General features: G+C 43.4%; 1 protein-coding gene across 1 annotated transcript in view; it reads right to left on the reverse strand.

The window, feature by feature from the left end:
* CA8 (carbonic anhydrase 8 (inactive)) overlaps positions 1–18,583 on the reverse strand; it is a 50,745-nt gene that overhangs the window by 18,525 nt on the left and 13,637 nt on the right. The window contains exon 4 of the mRNA XM_088540103.1: positions 9,113–9,208. Coding sequence (XP_088396229.1) covers positions 9,113–9,208 — 96 coding nt within the window. The remainder of the gene's footprint in view (positions 1–9,112; positions 9,209–18,583) is intronic.

Below are 18,583 nucleotides of genomic sequence, written 5' to 3' on the forward strand. Positions count from 1 at the left end.
GCTTCACAAACTTGCATTAGCCAAATACACTGTTACATGGTAACTCCAGACAATTATATCACATACAATAAAGTAATCAGCAAAAATATAATGAGGTTTAAATAACTTTAAGGCAGAGACAGAAGCTGACAGAACAAGAAGAGGAGACAAAGTTAAGTAAAGTTAAGTTTAGCAAGTCTTAACTAATCTTGTTTTGTAGGATGTCCTGCATGTACGGTCAAAACCATGCAGCTCTGTGACATATAAATGCCAAGGATACAGTTTGCCCCTACCAGATTTTGTCAGAAAAGTATACAGAAAGGAACAGAGTGAAGAAACATGGCAGACGTTTCTTGAATTTGGCCCACAGCATTGAAAATCTGGGCCCAAAGTATCTCCAAAGCTCAGGGAAGTTTTGTCTGACTGAAGAGCGCAGAACGACAGACCCCCTCCCTCACAGCCGCCTGTCTGTTTCTACCGGCCCCATACCAGGCAGCTTGGAGAACAGCCTTTACCAACTCTAAAAAGTACAGGTTGTGGAGCTTTCAAAAGAAGTAAGATTTTGAAATAAGAGGTTGTTATTTTCCACGAACATTGTGCATTCTGCATGCTGATTCAATAGAACTGCTTTTGACCTAAACTACCCAACCTAAGACCCTACTTTTTACCTTCAGAATTGCGCTGGCAAAATAGAACCTGAATGGCTTTCTACTTGATTCGTTTGCCAAACTGTACACAGCTGAGTTAGGGAAAGAAGTGGATATGGATGAGAATAGGGGCCTGAAAGATTTGTTCACTTTTTGTGGTTTTTTGGAACACAGCACAGCAGTAGTCATTAGAAGGAAACAATTGATCATCTACAAAACATAGTCTGTATTTCTAGGAAATCAGGAGGATTCCTTTGCTTGCTTGTTTCAGACTGGGATTCAGTTTAAAACCTTCAAAGTAGGTGAAACAAATTACGTTAGAGATGTGGTTTCTAGCTTAGTCACCACCAAGGTCACCCATTTAAGTCAATGAAAATATTTTTGCTGCCCTCAACAACAGTATTTTTCTGAGAATAATTAATGATTATTTTCTGTGTCTTTAATCGGAAAAAAATGTGATAGAACTTGCTCTCCCCATCCCTTTAATATTGTTAATACTGTTAATACATAAATACTGTTTTTCTTCAGTCAGTTTTAATTATATGGAGCCCTTCTTGGCTTCTGAGAAAGCATCCTGGAATGTTTAAGAACACTAATTGAGGTGAGATACCAGAAATGGAAAATGGTTTCAGATTTATTTAAGAACTCAAATATAACTTCCTAACTAATTCCAAGGTTACCTCTGCTGGAATTACAAGGTGACTTACATAAGAAGTTATGACATAGCCCTCTAGGACACAAAATTGAGAGAATGAAGACTGTCTTAACATCCATTTTTAGCAGTTCTTTCTCAATGTTGGATCTGCAACCGAAATACCTTTCAACTCAGACAGCTCAAAGGCACTCATAAAGTCATTATGAAATATGACAAATTAATAATACCGCTGTAGAAGAAAATTCATTTGATCTAATTCTAATTCTGATTTTTTTTTCCTCTAAACAAATTTAAATGCAACAGTTAGCCGCTTCTCGTGAGGAAGGTGAGAAACTAGTATTTGGAAACTATAACCTTTCTTATGGGGTGTAGCCCTTGAAATTTCTCCAGCAGCAATTAGATTGTTGGCTAGCTCCCTAGCTTGCATCTTCTCACCAAGAGGCTTTGAGCATCCTCTTCTGGGCTTTTCTGAGGGTTTGCCCACTCATTACAGTGTTACATCTGATGTCTCTGAAGAATATCTTCCTACTACACATTTCTCCTTTGTGAAGAAACGCTCTTGTCCTTGTGTTTAGAGAGGAACAATCCCATACAATCCTGCAACTTTGGGCTGTGCCAATTCCAATGGGTCTGTAGGCTTTTTTTTTTTTTTTCTTTTTTCCCTCTCCTTTCCTTTGTATATTTTTTCAGTCACGGAACAATGGTCCTGGTCAGGAATGGAGAACATGTTACAGAAATAGTGAAGCAGCAATATCCCTTTAGAGCTCAAATGGACACTGTAACTCCTTCTGCCCCCAGAGGAATGGAGAGTGGAGGTTTGTTTATAACCAGAATCACGTAGAAAGGCTTGACCTTGTGTAGGGTACGGCGCTCGGAAGATCTCGCGATGTACGGGAAGAATAGGGAACTAAGGCATATGCCATATTAGGTAAAGAGCAACGCTTATTGGCTACATAGGCATGCTTCCGCCTTTGCTACCTTTATAAGGTCCAACCTGCGTATATTAAACGCCATTTGCAGCATCCTCATATTGGTGTCTGTGCTCTCTGGCCCAGGCACGGGTGGGACGTGCCTGGCCGCCTCGGCGGACGGAGTCGATTGCCAATGTCAGGCAACAAGTGGTGACCCCGACGTGATACTCCGAGGCGGCGGACCGTAGGCGGCGAACCGTAGGCGGTCGAGAGATCCGCGGATCATGGAAGGGATAGTCAAGGTCGTATTATCGTGTGCTCGTGAATGGGGGATTTCTATGAAATCGAACGCAGTTAAGAGCTGCACTGAGCGGCTCCTTGAAGAAGGGGCGGTTAACAGTGCCGGGGAAGTTTTATTCCCCCAGCACTGGCAGAGATGTACCACCGCGTTAACGGAATATGGTATGTCTAAAGGGAGTGCGAAAGATCTAAAGACGTGGGGAGTGATACGGCAGGTCCTCCAGAGAGCAAGGGAGGAGAGGGAGACTTGGAGGGCAGCACGGGAGGCGCTCGGGAAGAGCGAAGCAGTGGGAGTGCAGACAGAGGCTGATGAACAGACCCTCTGCAAGCTTTTAATCTGGTGCAGAGAGAACGGGTTCAAAGCCGAACACCACCTAGTATTCAAACCCGATGTGAAAGCCAAAAGCAAAGTGGCCATCGGAGCCACGGCAGCCTTTGCAAGCACTTCAGGACCGGGACCGCCACGCCACTGAAAACCGCTGGTGTTTGGAGACCCATCGCTAACCCCCCCGCCAGTGCCTGCCTCTGTGCCTGCACCTGCGGCACCTACACTGTCTGTGCCCCTGCTTCCGCTTGTTAGATCGCCTTGAAAAAAGGAGAAAGGGGGGCTGGGGAAGAGAAGGCGAATGAGATCAAGGAAACTTATGTTGCTGAAGGCTTCATGAAAGCCAGGAGGGAGGTGCGGAGGAATTTGATTCATCTTTTAAAAGTAGGGGTTGTAGAACTGTAATGCTTTAAGTGAGGACGGAAACCGTTATTAGGGCTATTATTTCTATTTGCTATGTTCATCTCTATTATGTGTTGTATCCTTTGTATATTGATGCCAACACGAGGTATGGTTGAAAGGTGGAAATTTGTATGATCTGTAGAGTCATAAAACTATTGTGAAAAATAGGATCCAAGACCCTGAGAAAGAAGATGTTTGCCTGCCCAGGCTGAGCGATAAGGAGCGCGGAGGCGGCTGCCCAGCCAGGCTCAGAGCCGACCTCCTCCAAAAGCAGCTGAAGGCGGCTGCTCGACCGGGCTTGTAGCCAACTTAACTGCAAACATCCTCTAAATTAGTTTGAAGGTCAAACACCCGAGAGGGAGGGAGATGAGAAAGGCAGGACCCTCAGACTGACGACTGGGACAATTTACTGACATGCGCACCTGCGCACCCAGGAGGGAAGGTTATGTGACTGAAGGCGGAGTTTGTCCGCCCCCTGGTCTGCCTGCTGGCACGTACTGGCCCTACGTGGCAGGATGCACCGGGCATAAACAGACAGTGCAGAGAGAAAGGGGGGGTGAGACTCCTAACACTGAGACCCACGTTGTCTCTGCGGGGACGCCCGCTGAGTAGGGAGCCTGTCAGCAACCCTCTCATCTGCCAACTCAAGAGAATGTTCAGTCTCAGTGTCCTGCCACAAGTATTACCTCACGAGTAATTAGGCATACTTTGCTTCTCTAACGTGCTTTCACCTGAATAGCCGTAGCCACTTTGTTCTGTGTGATTATTGCCGAATCCCAAACCCATTCGCAACCTAATTGGTAGCGAGGATGGGATTAGGCAATTGAGACAGTGGAACTCACTAGTGGAGTGCACAGCTACGTGAGGTCGTGCCACTGGATGGAAATTGTATTTGTGCTGTTTGTATCTGTGGTTTTTAGATCTTTATTGTGTAATATATATCAGCAGAGAGGGCTAAATAAGCACAACAAGAAAGTCCAGAATTTGAAAGAGGGAAAGCCAGGAATAACTCAGACTATGGCGTTCCCCCCCCACAACCAGTGGAGGACTGGGAGCCGTACTCTGACTTGTATCCTTGGAAAGAGACTAGGGAAGTACTTCAGCATGGGAAACAAGAATGAAGCGATGGCCAAGCTCCAGTGCAACTGACACGGAAGGACCTGCAACAGTCCTTACAAATTGTAAAAGCCTCAATGCTACTGGAGCGGGGGCCTCCTTAATATACAGAAATCCCAAGCAATTTCTGGGGAGGAAACCAAATTGAAGCTATGCAAACATAAATAGAAATGGAAATCGAAAACCTTTCAAAATGATTCGGACATCTTAATAATCGATTTAAAAGATTGTTTTTTCACCATACTATCACATCCTGAGGACCATGACATAGTGGAACATATGAACCAAACGCTGAAACGCCAGCTACGAAAAACAAAAAATTGGCAAGAGCAGAATATGTTTTAAAATTTTGAGATTGCCCCAGGATAGCCTAGTCCCTCTGATGGTCAAACACAGGGCTGGGCTAAAGGGAGGCCTGACAGAAGTAAAGTCGGGTCCGTGTAAGGTGATGCTGAGAGACTGGAACACGGGAAAATGGACGGGACCCTTGGGCTTAATAACCTGGGGAAAAGGGTATGCTTGTATCGTTACAGATACTGGAACCAGATGGGTGCCAGCAAAAATGGGCGAGACCTTGGCTGGAAGCAAACTCGCATACATCAAACGTAGCAGGCAGGCAGCTGGTACCCTAGCTGTGGAAAGTGTGAGCCTGCAGAAGAACAACATGGGAGGAAGAAGTGTTACTGTTATTATTAGCTGTATATTGTGGCTTTTAGGAGGTAATATTACTTTTAACGCTATTATAGAAGCTGATGCTACTTTTAACACTAATGGATATGTTATGCTACTTAGGCGTATTGTTAATTATACCCAAATTAAGAGTTGTTGGCTTTGTGGGACAGCGGATCAATTGATGCACTGGTGTTAGGTATTCCTCAAAGCAACTGGACAGACCTGAATCCATATAGCCTACTCAATACATCATATCAGTGCACACAGGAGAATGTATGGGCGGGCACGCCAATAGCCATCATGCTGGAGGAGGCGCTGCAACAGCACAGCACCACAGCCTCCATAGTCCACGTGAGAAGTCATGCCAGTATACAGGGATATTATCAGGAAGGCAACAATAAAGCTGATGCAGCAGCCAAGGGTGTATGGACAATAACACAAGCTCGTGCTATACACGAGCACCTCCACATAGGAGCGAGAGCCCTCGCAAAGCATTGCAACATTCCCCTTGCAGCAGCCAGGGATGTGGTAGCCACTTGCCCGTATTGCCAACGATCGACTTTATGGGGTGCTGGGGTAAATCCCCGTGGCCTAAAGGCAAATCAAATCTGGCAGTCAGACTTCACATTATGCCCTTTATTCAACCACGACCCTGGTTAGCAGTTACAGTGGATACATGCAGTGGACTGATCATAGCCACACAACACCAGAGGGTTACTGCGCGTGGAGCTCACCAGCATTGGATAACGGCTATAGCATGGTTAGGCGTTCCGCGAATAATCAAAACAGATAACGGCTCCTGCTTCACAGCCCAATCTACGCAAGACTGGGCTGACAAATGGGGAATTCAACTGCAACACGGAATTCCTCACAATAGCCAAGGACAGGCAATTGTAGAGAGAGCAAATCAAACCCTCAAACAAAAAATCAAGATCCTTGGGGAGGGGGAAGGTCATACCCAAAGAATTCCCAGTATGAAGCAACCAGAAATTTTGATGCGAGCGCTATATTCGCAGAATCATTTCATTCGTGGAAATGAGAACAAGGCACCAGTGGATAAGCATTGGGCGGTCACAGCTATAGAGGATGGGCCCCCAGTTCTGGTCAGGTTCCCAGAGAAAGGGATATGGGAGTCTGGGTGGAACTTGGTAACCCAGGGAAGGGGCTACGCGGCCGTAAGACAGCAGGAGGTAGTGAAATGGGTACCCGCAAGGTGGATAAGACCGAACCTCAAAACTCATGGCAACTATGAGCTTACCCCTACAGGAACAGCTGATGGGACGACCCCCACAACCCATACACCTCAGTGATGGAGGATTCGACTGGACCCCGACCTCCTAAGAAAGCACCTTGTCCGGTTGAAAAGGAAACAGCAAAACAAACAATCGACATGGCAAGACGAGGAAGGGGTCTCTTTGCATTACCCTGCTGATACAGGTTGTATGGAGTCGACCAGGAAACACAGAATCCTAGGCCCAACAATGGGCGAGAGGCGCATCCCATTATTGCCTCCCCACCGGGGTGGAAAAAAGGGGAAAGTCCTGATCTCAACCTGTGTTGAAAATGTTGCAGTTTGAAAGCCGTAGTGGTAATGGTGGGGGGGGGGAAGGAAGGATCAGAAAAGGTATCGGATTCACGAACAGTCTGTCAACTGTAGGTCCGATTGCCCCCCCTCAAACAAATAGTCGAGTTCGCAAACAGTATGATTTATTCAAGTGCAGCATTTACAAAGCAGGTTTCGGATGTTAGTAAAGGAAATTCTCTACTAGAGCATGGGGTTTTTAGCTAGCTCTGATGTACAAATGTGCAATCATCACTCACCCCAGAAAATGGGAGAAGACGTCCAGTCTCGAGTCTCCTCAGGCAGCGTCCTGGCGCAAGGGGAGGGAAGGGGGCTCAGCCTCTCAACTGACCCAGGAGTTACGATGAATTCTTCCCTCCAGACTTTTCATCCTTAGTTCACCTTTTATACTTTTCTTTACATTCAGGTGGAGCTTGAGTGACTAAAGTCATACTTAACCTTGTTGTTGATTGGTGGAAAAGTTTCTCGCTTTCATTTAAAGGTACAGTCAACCGAAAATTTAAAGCGCATGCTCAGTGAGGGGTGGTCGTACCTCGGAGGCGGGTAACTTCTGAGATGGAGACAGCCACTGTGCAGCTTATCAGCAGCCCAGCAAAGGGAGTGCAACAGAGTTTGGCCGTGGAGCTTTCACCCCGCTCCGTCCTCCGTTACTCCCTTTCGCAGCTGCGAGGAGGGCAGATTGCGTTGCCCAGGGAACCGTGGAGGAGCAGAGTCCGTGCATACCAACCATCCTAGAAGTGGCAACTGTGCAGCACCCCAAGCAGGCCTCTGTAATGCCAGAGCTATGTGAGGCCCTAGTTTTCCTCTCAGTTCCTGCTTTCAAACAATTCTTCTACAAACGCTCCTTCCACACAATCCACTAACACGCTTTGCTTTTGTAAGTTTTGCGGCTTCGCTAACAGATAACGCTTTATGCAAATTAATGGCACAAAGAGCAGCAAATCTCACAATACTGCCTAGTGGGACAGTGTATGGGGAATCATGGTCACCATATGGGTCATATGTTAATGTGACATACCGCTCCCATCATGTGAATTTCACAGGGTACCTAGAGATAGTCACTCAGAAGGCTCAGAAATGAGAGAGAAAGATTACATCAGACCCCTCTGCCACCTGTGAAAGTTATAATACAATAAATATAGGCAGAGGTGTGGGAAGATTTAGCTGCGGGGATGATGAAGGAAACAGGGAGTGGATTATACCCGAAGACTTGTTTAGACACTCAGGTACAAGATGGACGAACGGTACTATAATTCTCCCCACCTGAAACGTTTCCTGCTCTAGAGCGCTATGCTTGCTGGCTGCTGCATACCTACCACCAGACAAAATACCCCCAACCCTTGTAAAATTTTTTGCCCCCATGTCACCTGATGTCTTTTTACCGGATAATATGAGCGAGGCACCATTCCTCGTCCTGGTGAATGCTAATATTACTTGCCTCGGCCCGATCTTAGGATCAACAGGGCTATACAAAATTCAAAGCTCGACCTGTCACTTGTTGCGGACGAATAAAGCAGTAAACACGTTGTCTCAACAGATAGCGGCAGGTCTTAGGGATGTCAACCAGATACTCAAAGCACATCACGAGGCCATCAACGTAATCTTCGAGATTCTCCAGGTGGGGGCAGGCCGGTCCAGAACATTCAAAAACCTAAAATTTTGTTGCCTGACCACAAAAGACTACGAGAAGATCGACAAGAGGTCAGAGGCCATTCAAAATGTAGGATCAGATCTGCTACAGATGATAAGACGTAACCCAGGAAACTGGAGATGGCTTGAGAACATAGGCAACAGTATCTGGACATGATTACTATCCTGGCTCAATTGAATTGATTGTGGAAGCTTGGGTTGATTATCATTATGGTATTGATTGGTGTCTTTTCCGGCATGCCTATTTTGTCATGTATAACCCACTATGTATTGCATCAGCTACGACGCTCACAGAAACAAGGCAGTCACAATGTATGCTATTAGCAGCTTGTTCAAAGTAGTGATATTTAGGATATTTAGATTAACTTGGGGGGGGGGAGATGTAGGGTACGGCGCTCGGAAGATCTCGCGATGTACGGGAAGAATAGGGAACTAAGGCATATGCCATATTAGGTAAAGAGCAACGCTTATTGGCTACATAGGCATGCTTCCGCCTTTGCTACCTTTATAAGGTCCAACCTGCGTATATTAAACGCCATTTGCAGCATCCTCATATTGGTGTCTGTGCTCTCTGGCCCAGGCACGGGTGGGACGTGCCTGGCCGCCTCGGCGGACGGAGTCGATTGCCAATGTCAGGCAACACCTTGTATTTTCCATTCTTTAACTAATATACTTTCAAGATACTATTTAAAAACAAGACTTGCTTATTTAGCACATGCATAGAACACACGACAGAAAAATATCTTCCAAATAAAATACTAGCAGTCATACATTGTTTTATTTTATAGCATCATTTAAAATGAAAGAAAACAGAAAGTATCTCATTTTCTTCAGACAAATGATAGTACATGATAAACAAGACAGGAATCTTACCTGCACAAACAAAGCAACGATCGCTATGCCGTGCTTCTTCCCTACTGCCTCATCAATGCTGCTGTATAATGTGGAGTTCCAGTGCATCAGATGAAGCTAAAATAAAGCAGTGCAAATAGACCAAGAGAGAAAATATGCTTTCCAATAAAAATAAATAAATAAATAAATAAGGAAGTTAACTTTAATTAACAAAATCTTTGCAGGTGTGTGACTGTATGTGCGCATGAATATAAACGTGTGCAAGCAAGTGGCTCTGCACATGTATATAAATGGATTCTCACATGAACCTCAGAAATACCATTAGAAAAGAGATCAGCTGAAGAGAAAGTGATTTATAACCATTACCAAATGCCTGCAACAAAGATGAGGGTAACAATACTAATGATGATTAGCAGACTCCCTTGGGCACTGAAATAAGACCAGCTAATGCAACCCACCAGCATCACCTCTCTCCCCAGGTAGGCGTAGATTATGGACATAGGTTGTCCAAATACATAGTTCACTGGCTGACTGTACTGTCTTAATGTCACTCGTCTCACATATCACCTCCCATGATGAGTCACTCAAATGTCAGTAGTAAGAGTAGGTGAAGTGATTTGAGGAAAGGTTATAAAGAAAGTTAAGGAGAGAAAAATGGCTGAGGACAAGCTTAGAGACAGCAAGGGGCTGCGAAAGAATAAAATGAGAGCCATCAACTGACATCTTCCACAAATTACAGGGCCTGTAAGAGTTAAAGCACATATATATGTGAGGTAGTAAAGTGTCAATAGCTGTCCAGCATGATTTGGGAAGTGACATTTGAGAAACGTATTGGAAGACAGACAGACAGAAAGAAAAACAGAAAGCAAGATAGAAAGGAAGGCAGAAAGAAAGTTATAAAGCAAGAAAGCACTGCATAAAGAAAGAAAAAAGAAAGGAAGGAAAGGAAAGAAAAAAGGACGGAAGAAAGAGAGGAAGAACGAAAAGTGAGAGAGAGGGGGAAATGGATGGATGGATGGATGGACAAATAGACAAAGTTATGTACTGAAATGCTAAATGTATTCTCTATGGTTAGGTCTAATGACATTGCAGAGCTTCTACATCCTAAGCAAACCTTCTTTGAAGTTTAGCTGCCAACAACTTTTGCATATTCCACACAGATAAAACACCTTAAAAATACAAACTCTTAAATGTAATTCCTGTTGTAAAACCAAGTAGTAAGTGTTTTGCTCTATCATGTGTTTAAGAAGTTAAATGCCATTCTCTTATCTAATATCATCCCCCCCATTCAGCAAAAATAGTTTTTAAAATATAGCATATTTCCATATCTTGTGGGCCACTTCTGCCCAGTAACTGCTCTGAGTTTGCTCAGTGATTTCAACATTCACAAAATCAGATCCTTGGGCTGCCAGTTTATGTTCATTTCAAGTCAGATGAAATCTTCTAAATGAAACTAAAGTTTTAAATGAAACTAAGGTAAATGGCATTAAAATTCAAGTTAAGATTATATATAATTCAGTTCTTGCTGATCAAAAGCATTTGCTATGATAAAAAAATGAAAACTTTTTAAAAATCCATTTGCACAACAAAATACTAACAGAAACATACTGGACTTTGGCTACAAAACTTCAAAAGAACGGTCTGAGGAGAGCACTTAGAACTCAGCTGTCTTGCTCTTGCCTGTGGATTTATTTGTTGTCATATATTTTAGTGTATGCAGAAAGGTTTTTTTTATACGTTTGATTTGCTTTTTGCTTTAAATAAACAGTCTTCAGCACGCGCTTCAGTAGGGAATTGCATTTCCCCGAGCAAGGCGCGGGGTTTGCAGTATTGGTTATCCACTAGAGGGGGCTGGCGCAATCCCATCATCTGAATCCAAATCCCGGCTGGAAGCGGCGGACAGGCCTGAGCGGGCAGGGAAACGAGTGAGGTTGCGGTGACTGCAGCTGTGCTGGCAATGCCCTGGCGCTGCCCTGAACAACGCCACTCGGCGCTGGGAATGTCAAAGCAGGCTTCTCCTTCAGTGATCGGAACAATAGCGTTGCGAGGGAGAGGCAGCTTCAAAGAGACCCTGACTTGGACTATGTCAACAAGTGGAGCTTGGCTAAAGCTGCCATCGAGCAGCTTGCTACACTCACATCGACTGTAGCAAGATTTCGAAGATTGTAATCTGATATTTGTCTCCATACTGAGAAGCGTTGTTTCCTTTCGTCTGGAACTGCTCTTCAACAGGCCAGTGTTTCCTTCCACATTTTCATGGGACATAGGACAGTAAGTACTAGCTACCCAATTCACAGAATCATAGAATCATTACGGTTGAAAAACATCTTCAAGATCATCAAGTCCAAGCATAAACCCACCACCACCGTGCCTGCTAAACCATGTCCCTAAGTGCCTTATCTACACTTTTCTTGAACACTGCCAGGGACTGTGATTCCACCACTTCCCTGAGCAGCTGTTCCAATGCTTGACCACTCTTCCCGTGTAGAAATTCTTCCTAATGTCTAACCTGAACCTCCCCTGGCGCATCTGGAGGCCATTTCCTCTTGTGCTATCGGTAGATATTCTGGAGAAGAGATCGACCTCCACCTCACTACAATCTCCTTTCAGACAGTTGTAGAGAGAAATAAGGTCTCCCCTGAGCCTTCTCTTCTCCAGACCAAATAACACCAGTTCCCTCAACCGCTTCTCATAAGGTCTGTGATCCAGCCCCTTAACCAGCTTCATTGTTCTCCTTTGGACACACTCCAGCTCCTCCACATCCTTCTTGTAGTGAGGGGCTCAAAACTGAACAGAGTATTCAAAGTGCAACCTCAGCCGCACTGAGTACAGGGGCGATCACTTCCATGGTCCTGCTGACTACACTGCCCCTCACACAGGCCGCAGGGGCTGTTGACCTTCTTGGCCACCTTGGCACACTGCTGGCTCATGTTCAGCCAGCTGTTGACCAGCATCCCCAGATCCTTTTGTGCCGCACAGCTCTCTGGCCACTCTGCCCCAAGCCTGTAGCGCTGCATGGGGTTGTTGTGATTGAAGTGCAGGACCCGGAACTTGGCCTTGTGGAACCTCATGCAGTTGTTCTCCACCCATCCATCCAGCCAGTCCAGATCCCTCTGCAGAGCCTTCCTACCCTCAAGCAGATCAGCTCTTCCTCCTAGCTTGGTGTTATCTACAGATTTGCTGAGGACAGACTCGCTCCCTTCATCCAGATCATCAGTAGGGATATCCAGATCATCATAAGGAACACCGCTCATGACTGGTTGCCAGCTAAATTTAACTCCATTCACCACCACTCTCTGGGCTTGGCCATCCAGACAGTGTTTCATCCAGCAAAGAGTCCACCTGTCTAAGCCATGAGCTGCCAGCTTCTCCAAGAGGAGGCAATGAGAGACTGTGTCAAAGGCCTTACTAAACTCTAAGTAGACCATGTCTACGGCCTTACCCTCATCCACTAATTCTTGGCATATCTTGCCATTTACATGGACGAAGGAGTTTCACTGTGTCCTCTCAGGGCCTCAAAGCTTTTCCGCCAGCTCAAGCAAGGTCAAGATGTTACAATACAAAGACACATAGGACAAAGGTCAATAAAAAGGAAGTACTTAAGGCTAATCTAAGCAACCTTTGACTAGGTTCAGGTTTAGCAGTCAACACCAATGAAGATACTGACAGGGACACCTATTACTTTTTCAGTCCAATGGTTTTATAACTTTGCCATTCTTCTCAAGTATATTTACACACAACGCTCCTTGGAAAAAGAACCATCATTTTGTACCGACTTTCTAAAGCCAAGGTGAAACAGACTTCTGGCCAGTGTTTAAATGCCATTGCTTTAGATGTAGTAGTATTTACAGTAGATAAGTACTTTTTACAGAGCAGGTTGAAAACTTACAGCCATAAACACCACTGGAGCTGGTCAGTATCTGCAGGATCACAAGTTATGGACAACAGGTCCAAAAACAGATACTAAAGGGTACGGGCAAAGAAGTAGCTTCTTACACTCCTAATCTAATGACTGTAGAAGGTACAACAAAAAGTGATCAGACTGAAGTGCTTGCTCTCCCCGAAAGACATCTCCAATCTGCCACTGTTACAGACAGAATTCTGGAGGGACACCAATGATGAGACCCTATAGGGTGCTTCTGTTCTCAGGCCCTAATGCTACATCACAGAAGATTCTGTCATCAGGGATTTACAAGCTGAAATTAGACACATAACCCAGTGGAAAATAACACTTAAGACTATAATACATCCTAGGACAAGAGGTCTCATATCTTTTGCTCTAGCTCTGGTAGACCTGTGATATCTGATAAACAGATGTCAATACTCAAGTACATGGATGCCAAATAAAATTAATTCCTCCACGAAATATGAAAAATACAGCTCAGACAGGGTAGTTAGTTAAGTAAATAAAAAGGGATTCAGAAAGGGAAATATTAAAAAGTAAGTAGTAAAACTTCTTAGAAAAGTGTCTTTTCAAACTGTGGTTTATCCAGTGTTTTTGTGGCTCTCTAGAGCGCTTGTTTTATTTGTCATATGGTAGTAGATAAAAACAGCTGATAACTCAGTAAAAAAAAAATGATGGCAAAAAGCCAATGAACATTACAAAATTTGGACTCTATGGACTACAGTCCACAAATGATACGGCAAGTAACTCCTGTTAATATTAATAGGAATCCGATACAAACAGAGGGAAAGACCCCAGTACTTTTACAGATTTTTAAACTATCCATATAATATAATGCCTGTGTATACTATTATCTCCACACCCATGCATCTGTACCTTACACATAGCAAATTATAGGCAGAAACAAGACTATACATTTTACTTATCAGATTAATACTCAACATTTGCTAACCTTGTTTAAAATTATTTTGAGGCAGTTATATAAGGTGTGCATGCTCATAAGGAGTGACAGTTTCTGATACGAGCACAGCCATGTGTTTGTTTTTAAATAAGCAGCTGCAAGGTACTGGCAGGTTACCACTGTGTGGTTTTCATTCCGAGCACAAACACACTGCACATGTCAGCAGGGCAGGAAAGATTTGGTTCAAGTTGCTAGCCCCTGTTTCCATACTCACTAGTTACCGTGTTTCTGTAGAGGCAAAATGAGCCTGCTACTCTGCTACTGATTATCACAGCTGGCCTAGAGTGTCAGACAGTACTTTCTTTAGGAAACAATCACAAAGCTGTGAAAAACCCCTTAGCCTCCAAATATGTATTTTTTTCTCTTGGCTAAGAAAATAATATGGAACATTTTCACATTCCTACCATAAATCAAAGAACTGCACTGCTCTGCTGAGGATTTCTTTCAAATTGGATGAACTGAAGCCATGAAAAAGTAATTGCTAATAAAGTGTAAATAAAGTTGTTCTGCAAACAGCGGGAGAGATTCTCTTTCACAGGAAAGAATAAGAAATTATTCCAGCTAGTGAAGTGAATCCCACACAGAATGATTCTTCCTCATGCAAGAAATTCTGAACATCTTCTCAAACTGCATCCAGTCAAGCCAAAGGCTATTGAATCCAGATCTGATGTACCTTGTTCAGAACAAACTGGCACTGACAATAACTACAGGCTTGTCTCAAATCAGCACTCTTTCAAAACTGAGTGAGGACCTGGTTCTAACCTAAGATTCTGGTTTAAAAATCAATAAACATATGAAAACCCTATCCTTAAGTTTCTCTACCACAAAAATACTTTTTATGCTGAGATGAAAGGAAAAGGCCCTGGGATGATAAAGTCTGACACAGAATCATAGCCACTGTGATGACAGAGCCTGGCAAGAATCAAAGTCACTCTCTATATGAGCTACTAGGTTTGTTAGTTCTGGAAACCAGTTTTCCTCTATAAGAAGCAGTTTAAAAAGCATGTAATTTTTTCCTTCTGTCTAGGGCACCACGGCTCCATGAAACTCTACAGGGTCACAAGTTCACTGGGAACAAAAGTGATCTGTGAAGTGCTCTTGTTGGCCTTATTTTTGTGCTAGCTCCCACATGAAATCACAGCATAATTTACATTGGAAGGAGGTTTTTTTTTGGAAGTCGGGCAGTCCAATCCCTCTTCCTCTACTCAAAGCAGTAACTAATTCAAAGTTGGATCAGCTTGCTCAGGACCTTTTCCAATTGAGTTTAGTGGATCCCCAAGGATGGAGATCTGGGTAACCTGTTCCAGCAGTTGACCTCCCTCACAGTGAAGATGCTTTTCCCTTGTGTCTATTCAGAATGCCTCTCGTTGCAACCTGTGTCCGTTGCCTCTTGCCCTTTCACAATTCTTAGTCAGATTCTGTCTTCTCCATATGCAGGAACCCAAGCAGGAATTGCCTACAACTGCCAGAATGAGGACTCTTCCTTGTAAGAGCTCCTTTTGAGGCCCTCTCTGCCATTCATGTATGTTTACTTGGTTCTTGCAATGACTGGAAGGCCACTATTAGTTCTGCACTTACTGCCACAGGCTGCTGTGCATCCGTTATCTAAGCAGCAGACCAAACACAAGACAAGTGAACACTTTATAAGAAAACACTTGCTGGTATAAATCATAGCTTCTCTTTTGTTATGGCATATCTGATTAAGAGTAGAGAAGGAGTCTGTGCTCAAATATTTCTGTACTCTTACAGGAGTCTTACTTCAGTGCTATAAATTTGCTATGAAGCTGCACAATTCAGAATGACTACATAAAAAGTAGTTCATATAATATTATTGCTTTCTTTATGAGTACTTATTACTATATTACTGGAACCCTAATTTGTTATCTGGATCTCTATAAAATGCTGTTCACTTCCACTGGCCAAGCTGGCGGTGCAGAACTCAGTAACTGACCTGCACACCTTCGCAGAGCTAATGTCAAATGTGCCAATAGCAAAAGCCCTCCTGAGCTCAGTTTAATCAGAACCAGGCCCTACAAAGCAGTTTTCCCTGATGCAGCCTCCAGCAGCTGAGGCAGCAGGAGGCAGCACGCAATGTTTACATAACCTGGCCTAGGTCCTACCTTAATCTAATGAGCCCATTGTGCCCCTGTTACATGAGGTTGTGATATAAGAGATAATTCTCTTGAGTAGATCTCTTTTTGTGCCTTACACACAATAAAATACTGTCATTTTTAAATAATCCCCCTTTAGATCTGCATATTAAACAACTAGAACATCTCACTGTGATACTATCTTTACTAGGATTACTTGAATCTGTGCTGCTTTCGCAAACACCCATTACACTTTTTCCAACCCCTACATTCTTACTCTTTAATCAAGTTCTAATTATTACAAAAGCTTCTTTCTTCACTAAACTCTACATGACATGCAAATGAACTTTTTGGTGAGCTTTGTTTCTTAGTCAGAACTAGGCTATACAGATACTTTTCGTTAGGTGTGCAACAAACAATTACAAGCTTCAGAAAAGTCTGCTTAGTCTAGTGTTATTGCTCCCGTTCCCATACTCCTTACATCTTTCTAATTCTTGCAATTCATATAAGCTGTGCCTCAAAAGACTAAAGGTTAAGTGAATATTGTACTGCCACATCAGAGCTGGATCTAAAGCAGCCTGGAAATTTTCAGCATATGTCCCTTTGCCACATTTTTGTCATTGCTGAGAGAGACAGGTTGAATTTCAGCTATGCTTGCACCTGAGTGCCATCAATCCTTAATGAAAATTAAAGAAGCTTTAGGGCTCCTCTGGTAGCTGTTGTAGAGTTGAGAACTGTTCTCTTGGCCTGGTTCAGGTTTGTTGGAGACCAGTATCATGCACAGCAGAGGAGCAGGAACAGTACTGGCTACCTAATTATGGCCAGTCAAAAGTCTTTTCTCTGCTCTGAGTGAATTGAAATAAAGCTGAGGAGCTCAGCTAGGAATAGCGAGAGGCAACATGGCCTACCAGTACAATGACGAAGTGTAATTTAAATAATCCAGATATTTACATGAACAGTGTCACATGAGGACAAAATGTGGAAAAACAGTGTCTCGCTATTATACATGTGTGTAAGAATTTATGAGTTGATACTTGGCTTGGCACTGAATTGTTTCAGGAAGCAATTGACTAAGCTGCTGGCAGTGACCATAACATGCAGTAATTAAGTTCCAAATCCTCACAAGGGACCCAACCAAGGATATGACCAGGGAACTCAGTTTCAAGAAAGGTGATTGAAAGAAATAGAAAGTTAGTTATTAACAGCCTGAAGGAGAGATTTAGGAAATTTAAGTTAATGAAATTGATACAGAGGCTATTTGAAAACATCTTTGGAGAAGCAGGACTATATGTACATACTCCAAGTCACAAAAATAGAGCAAAAACTCATAAAGTAACAAAGCCTGCATAGTTAAACGTTACAGTTCAGCCAAGGTAAATATCCCTACTTTGAAAATGCAAATGTGCATGAAACCAAATGACCAGATCACAAACCCGAGGCAAAAGCAAGAAGAAGAGGAGGAGGAAGATTGGAAGCTAATTCAGAGGCCAAATAGGAATAAAGGCTCCATTCTATGTAAAATGGAAGCATAGTCCTGAAGATAGAACTGTATTGTGGCAGTAAAGAAGATAATTTTTCATAAGACTGTAAAAGGAAGGGTTGCAGAGACACCTTACAAGATACAAAGACAAAATACAAGAATAAATCTTTCCAAATACAGACAAACAACAGGGGTAGTCCAGGTAACTGTGTGGTATTTGTGCTTCCGGTGTGCCACTGATAAAGAATTGGTTGCGACATCTCCAGAGAATCTCTAGCTGCTGTTGTGGCAAATCCCTTGTGCTTTAGCAGTATCTGTATACAGGGGTAAGCCATAGTGAAAAAGAGTGATTAAAAACATTTCAATATCTAATATTAATCAGTGATCCTTGTTTCCTATGAGTGGTTCAATCACATACAGAAGCTTCATGGCATATAAGATACATAACTACCGGTCCTTTGAAAAATGAAATTAGCACCAGGAAAAACATCTATGCGTGGAGCAATTCAGAAGACTACAGCTACAGACAGTAAACTGAAAAGAAAATAGGAGGTGTAAAATATCCATCTGAGTGCTCTTTACTGTTCTGGCAAAAGCAGCTAATCATCTAAAGAAGGAAAATCAATATAGAACTAATAAGAAGGGAAAAGATGAGTCAAATCTTGTGTCCATATTCTAAGCAAAGATGGACTGATCAGAGGGAGGATTCACTTCCACAATATACAGGATTAGGAAACAGAAAGGCCATGCAAGGAGGCTGCTACATAACCAAACACTAGGACAGTCCTTGCAGCCCTAGCAGGGAGGTAAGACATGAGTCTGATTTGCCTCTATGGTTAATGTAACCACAGCACCAGTGTCTTTACACGTGTTAGTTTTCATGGAGGAGACTGTGATCTCCCACGAGTCCTGCAAATTCCACCTCGAGCCCTTTCATTCAGGCCTTCAATAGAAAACCAAAATATGTCCTTCTCATTAGCTCACAGAAGGTGGCTGACAAGGCACATCAAATTGATGGCAGTTTCTTAAGAAAAACATTGGCAAGGCATCATCAAAA

Source organism: Tinamus guttatus, unplaced genomic scaffold, assembly GCF_059628265.1.
Source record: "Tinamus guttatus ecotype Peru unplaced genomic scaffold, ASM5962826v1 Tinamus_guttatus_pri_ptg000056l, whole genome shotgun sequence".
Classification (NCBI taxonomy): Eukaryota; Metazoa; Chordata; class Aves; order Tinamiformes; family Tinamidae; genus Tinamus; species Tinamus guttatus.